This window comes from Sapajus apella, unplaced genomic scaffold (genome assembly GCF_009761245.1).
Source record: "Sapajus apella isolate SASKATOON/1434 unplaced genomic scaffold, GSC_monkey_1.0 scaffold205, whole genome shotgun sequence".
Taxonomy (NCBI): Eukaryota; Metazoa; Chordata; class Mammalia; order Primates; family Cebidae; genus Sapajus; species Sapajus apella.
In genome coordinates, this window is record NW_022437145.1 from 115,471 (window position 1) to 120,879 (window position 5,409).

At 49.6% G+C, this 5,409-nt stretch overlaps 1 protein-coding gene across 1 annotated transcript in view; it reads left to right on the top strand.

Moving 5' to 3' along the window:
- Positions 1–5,409, top strand: part of CCDC134 (coiled-coil domain containing 134) — a 24,967-nt gene that overhangs the window by 7,505 nt on the left and 12,053 nt on the right. The window contains exons 2-4 of the mRNA XM_032270165.1: positions 1,434–1,565; positions 2,450–2,571; positions 2,778–2,862. Coding sequence (XP_032126056.1) covers positions 1,463–1,565; positions 2,450–2,571; positions 2,778–2,862 — 310 coding nt within the window. The 5' untranslated portion in view covers positions 1,434–1,462. The remainder of the gene's footprint in view (positions 1–1,433; positions 1,566–2,449; positions 2,572–2,777; positions 2,863–5,409) is intronic.

Below are 5,409 nucleotides of genomic sequence, written 5' to 3' on the forward strand. Positions count from 1 at the left end.
AGGCAATTCTCCTGCCTCAGCCTCCTGAGTAGCTGGGATTACAGGCACGCGCCACCAGGCCCAGCTGATTTTTTGTAGTTTTAGTAGAGACGGGGTTTCACCGTGTTGACCAGGATGGTCTCGATCTCTTGACCTCGTGATCCACCCGCCTCGGCCTCCCAAAGTGCTGGGATTACAGGCTTGAGCCACCGCGCCCGGCCAAGATGCATCCTTTCAAAGAGGAGGAAGGGCGGAAGGCAGCGGGAATCATCAGAAAGTGAACTTCACAGCACTCAATAAATAATTATGTTGGCCAGGCACAGTGTGTCACACAGGCACAGTGGCTCACACCTGTAATTCCAGCATTTGGGAGGCCAGGGCAAGAGGATTGCTTGAGCTCAGGAGTAGGAGACCAGACTGGGCAATACAGCAAGTCCTCATCTCTGCTAAGAAAAATAAATTAAGGCCGGGCGCGGTGGCTCAAGCCTGTAATCCCAGCACTTTGGGAGGCAGAGGCGGGTGGATCACGAGGTCAAGAGATCGAGACCATCCTGGTCAACATGGTGAAACCCCGTCTCTATTAAAAATACAAAAAATTAGCTGGGCATGGTGGCGTGTGCCTGTAATCCCAGCTACTCAGGAGGCTGAGGCAGGAGAATTGCCTGAACCCAGGAGGCGGAGGTTGCGGTGAGCCGAGATCGCGCCATTGCACTCCAGCCTGGGTAACAAGAGCGAAACTCCGTCTCAAAAAAAAAAAAAAAAAAAAAGAAAAATAAATTAATTAAGCGAATAATTGTGGCATGTTGCCTGAATAGGAACAGATGTTGTATGTAGTACCTGTGGTTCCAAAGTGAGTGAGTAGCAAGCCCCCTTACCAAGACTGCCCTGCCTTCCTCCCTGACCTTTGGTTCCTTCTTCCTTTCTGATGACAAAAGTCAAGGAAGGAAGAAAACCCCAGAAATTTCACATCCCCTCTGATTGCCTGGGTTCCTTGACCAGAAGCCTTCCTGGGAGACCAGGATAGGGGAGGGGGAGGGTATCCTGTTAACGAGCCCCTCCTCCCTAGGCACAGTGCCTCACCCAGACTTCCTTCCCTGCAGCAGGGAGGTGACCACCTTACCCCGTTCTACAGCTGAGGAGGCTGAGGCTCAGAAAGGCTGGGCAAGTTGCTCGAGGTCCCGTAGTCAGGGGCAGGGGCAGAGCTCCAGCCCAGAGCTCTAGCCATCCTGTGCTCTAAGCATCCCTGTGTTACATATATCTTACTTCCTACTACCTAACATCCCATGGGTCTGCATTGTGTGCCTGCTGGCCCTGGGATAGGAGCGGAGCTTCAGGGCTCCCCAGAGCTGGGTTCTTGATATTCGGAGGCTATGCCATGTCTGGGGAAGTTGCTGTTCACCTGTGCCTTCTATTTTATGTAATACCAATCTTAGGATCTCACTCTCTTTCTTTTGGTTATTCCTTCAGCTCCAAAGGCTTGGATATGGACCTTCTTCAGTTCCTGGCCTTTCTCTTTGTCCTGCTTTTGTCTGGGACAGGAACCACAGGCACCTTGAGGACCTCCCTGGACCCGAGCCTGGAGATCTGTATCCTTTGGGATTGGTAGTTGATGAGTTGTTTTTGAGAGGTCTGTAAATGAGGTTTCTCTACTAGGAGATTCCAGGGATAAGCAGGCCCAGCTGGCAGGAACGGGGAGAACAGGTGAGGTGCTCTGGCCAGACCTTGAGCAAGTCAAGTCTCTCCAGAGCTTCCGCATATGGTAAATGGAGATGACAAGGCACATCTCTAGATTTCAAAGGCTCAGTGAGGACTGTGCATGGCCTGGCATTTTGTGGGCAACATCCTGGGTGAAGACTCAGGAATTCTGGATTACTAGCCCATCTGGACCCTGGTGAAGTGGGCCACCTGCTCTACACCAGGCGTCAGGGACATAAAGATGAATTACAATGAGCCCCTTGGCTTTGAGGCATCCATAAGCCTAGGGAGAGAAAGTGTACAAACAAATGATCATTTTACTCTGTGACCAGTGCTCTGATGGGCACAGGAGGGATCAGGGAGAAACACTGTGTGATGGCTTTTGAGCCAGGCCTTGAAAGGATAGAAACTTGTAGAGTAGGGTGAGGGGCATCCTGGGCAGAGAGTGTGCAGCGTGAGCAGAGAGGTGGAGGCTCTGGAACAGCAAATGCTTGTGGGAGAGGGCAGGAGGACCACAGCAAAGGGAAGGCAGGAGCCAGGTCTGGAGGTTTGGTTTCAGGCTTCTGGGTGTGGAGTGCTGTGGGAACTGGATGAATGGTGCATTGCAGGGCTGTGCACTTGTCACACAGTTTGTTCATTTCCTGGAAGCTTCTAGCCCTGGGCATCTATGGCCCTTGCAGATACTTGTGGGTCAGGAATGGGCCTTCTGTGGCAAGACTGCTGGATTGTCCAGGCAGGGCTATCGATGGCAGCCCCTTAACTTAATGCTGCCCAGACAAAAAGCTGTTTGAGGTGAAGCGGCGGGAGCAGCTGATGGCCCTGAAGAACCTGGCACAGCTGAATGACATCCACCAGCAGTACAAGATCCTTGATGTCATGCTCAGGGGGCTCTTTAAGGTGTGTGCAGGTAGGGGGCAGCTCATGGCAGGTCCAGTCTTTGATCTGGGCACTGATGGGTAAGTAGGAATTCCCTAAAGGGATGGTGTTCAGGGACAGGGAAACTGCCTGCACATAAGACTTGAAGTGGGGTTCAAATAAATGGGGATGGGACCAGTTTGTGATGGGCACTGCAAAGCCACTCAGCCCTGGTGGGGTTCCCTCAGGTGCTGGAGGACTCCCGGACAGTGCTTATTGCTGCTGATGTGCTCCCAGATGGGCCCTTTCCCCAGGATGAGAAGCTGAAGGATGGTATGGTCTTCCCTACCCCGCCCTGTCCTCTGTGCCACCCGATCTTTTCTAGCTGCTCCTTCTGGCCTGTCCTTGTCACTCTTTTTTTCTCCTTAGAGGTGCTTTCTTGTGACACCTTCCAAGTGGTCCCCTTGGGCAGATGGGCATTTCGTGAGTGGTCCCCCTCATTAACTGGCCACATTTGAATAGTGTTTCTTAGATTACACTGAGAGGATGGGAGCAACCCTCGTATATTAAATAGTGGACACTTTATAGCCATCAACTCTAACCTCCACCATAACTCTGGGGGAAGGCACTGTTCTCTCTACATTGTAGATGAAAGAGGGTAAGTGATTTGCCTTGGCTCTTCCCTCTGAATTAAGCTGACTCCTGAGTTCTTTCAGGTTCAGGATTATTCTGAAGCCCCAGGGTCTCTGCCTGACACGTCTCAGACCCACCCCGGCATATCTTTGCAGTCTGCTTCTCTGTTTGGCCAGGCTAGTGCTGGTGAGGGCTACCTGGGCTCTCTCTGAAGGGCTGGCTGCAATAGGGGCTACTCAGAGCTATTTACACAGTTACAGTTTTTGCTAACCTGGGTCTGGGGACTTGCTATCATGATGGACACGTGTTCCACAGTGAGCAGGTCTGTGCAAACCTACCCTCAAAGGCTGAGGGAGCTGAGAGGGCCAGTTTTTCAGAAAGAAACATTTATTAGGGACTTCCGAACAGAAGCCATGTCTCAGGTGGAAACAAGATGGTGATCTCTGCACCCAGCCTCCAGAAAGTATTTTTTATTTGTTATTTTGCAGATGACAATGCATGTACGGAAAGTAGTCTTTTTTTTTTTTTTTTTTTTTTTTTCTTTTGAGACAGAATCTCACTTCATCACTTAGGCTGGAGTACAGGGACGCAATCTCAGTTCACGGTACCCCTTCAACTTCTGTACCCTCCCCCGCCAGGTTCAAGCAATTCTCATGCCTCAGCCACCAGAGTAGCTGGAATTACAGACGTGTGTCCCCATGCCAGGCTAATTTTTGCATTTTTAGTAGAGGTGAGGTTTTACCATGTTGGCCAGGCTGGTCTCCAACTCCTGACCTTAAGTGATCCGCCCGCCTTGGCCTCCCAAAGTGCTGGGATTACAGGCATGAGTCACCACACCCGGCCAAAAGTATTCTTCATACAGTAAACTTTTAGGGTAAAACACGCAGCTGGTGACGTCTCAGGCTTTTGTGTGAACTTGTTATCACTGGGGAAGTTAAATAATCACCTTTATGAGGGGTTATCTATGCAATAGGCACTGTTTAAAGACCTTGCTGCAGAATACCTTGGTGTGCAGGGGTCAAACCTCAGCCATTATGGCTTAAGATGGTGCCACTCTTGTCTTGCAGCAGGCTGTTTTCCTGTAACACACTAACAAAACTCAGTCTCAACTGACCTGTTGAACAGTAGAAGCACATTAGTGGGAAAACAGAAAATTCAAATAAAGTCTGTTAGGTTAGTTTGTAGTATTGTATTGCTGTTAATTTCCTGGTTTAGATCGTTGTATGTTGGTTATATAAGATGGTAACATTAGGGCAGGCACAGTGGCTTACGCCTGTAATCCCAGCACTTTGGGAGGCCGAGGCAGGTGGATCACTTAAGTTCAGAGGTTTGAGACCAGCCTGGCCAAAGATGGTGAAACCCCATCACTACTAAAATATAAAAAAAGTAGCCGGGTGTGGTGGCATCTACCTATAATCCCAGCTACTCAGGAAGCCAAGGCGGAAGAATCACTTGAGCCTGGGAGACAGAGGCTGCAGTGAGCCAAGATCACACCACTACACTCCAGCCTAGGCAACAGAGCGAGACCCCATCTCAAAAAACAATAGTAAAAAAAGGATGGTAACATTAGAGGAAACCAAGTAAATGAATTTTATGTTAAATTATGTAAATCTAAGATAATTTCAGGTGTAAGATGATATCAGGCATAATTATAGGCTCGTGCCTATAAACCCAGAGCTTTGGAAGGCTGAGGTAGGAGGATCACTTGAGGCCAGGAATTTGAGCCTAGCCTGAGCTACAAAGTGAGACCTCACCTCTAAAGTAATTAATTAATTAAATATATTCATTCGTTCATTCAAAATAAGAACTTAAGAAGCACTTGAAATCAAATGGAAAGAATAATAAAAAAGAAAAATGTGCCAGATGCAGTGGCCCACATCTGTAATCCCAGCACTTTGGGAGGCTGAGGCAAGCGGATCATGAGGTCAGGAGATCAAGACCATCCTGGCCAATGTGGGGAAACCCTGTCTTAAAAAATACAAAAATTGGGGCCGGGCGCAGTGGCTCAAGCCTGTAATCCCAGCACTTTGGGAGGCCGAGGCGGGTGGATCACGAGGTCAAGAGATCGAGACCATCCTGGTCAACATGGTGAAACCCCGTCTCTACTAAAAATACAAAACATTAGCTGGGCATGGTGGCGTGTGCCTGTAATCCCAGCTACTCAGGAGGCTGAGGCAGGAGAATTGCCTGAACCCAGGAGGCGGAGGTTGCTGTGAGCCGAGATCGCGCCATTGCACTCCAGCCTGG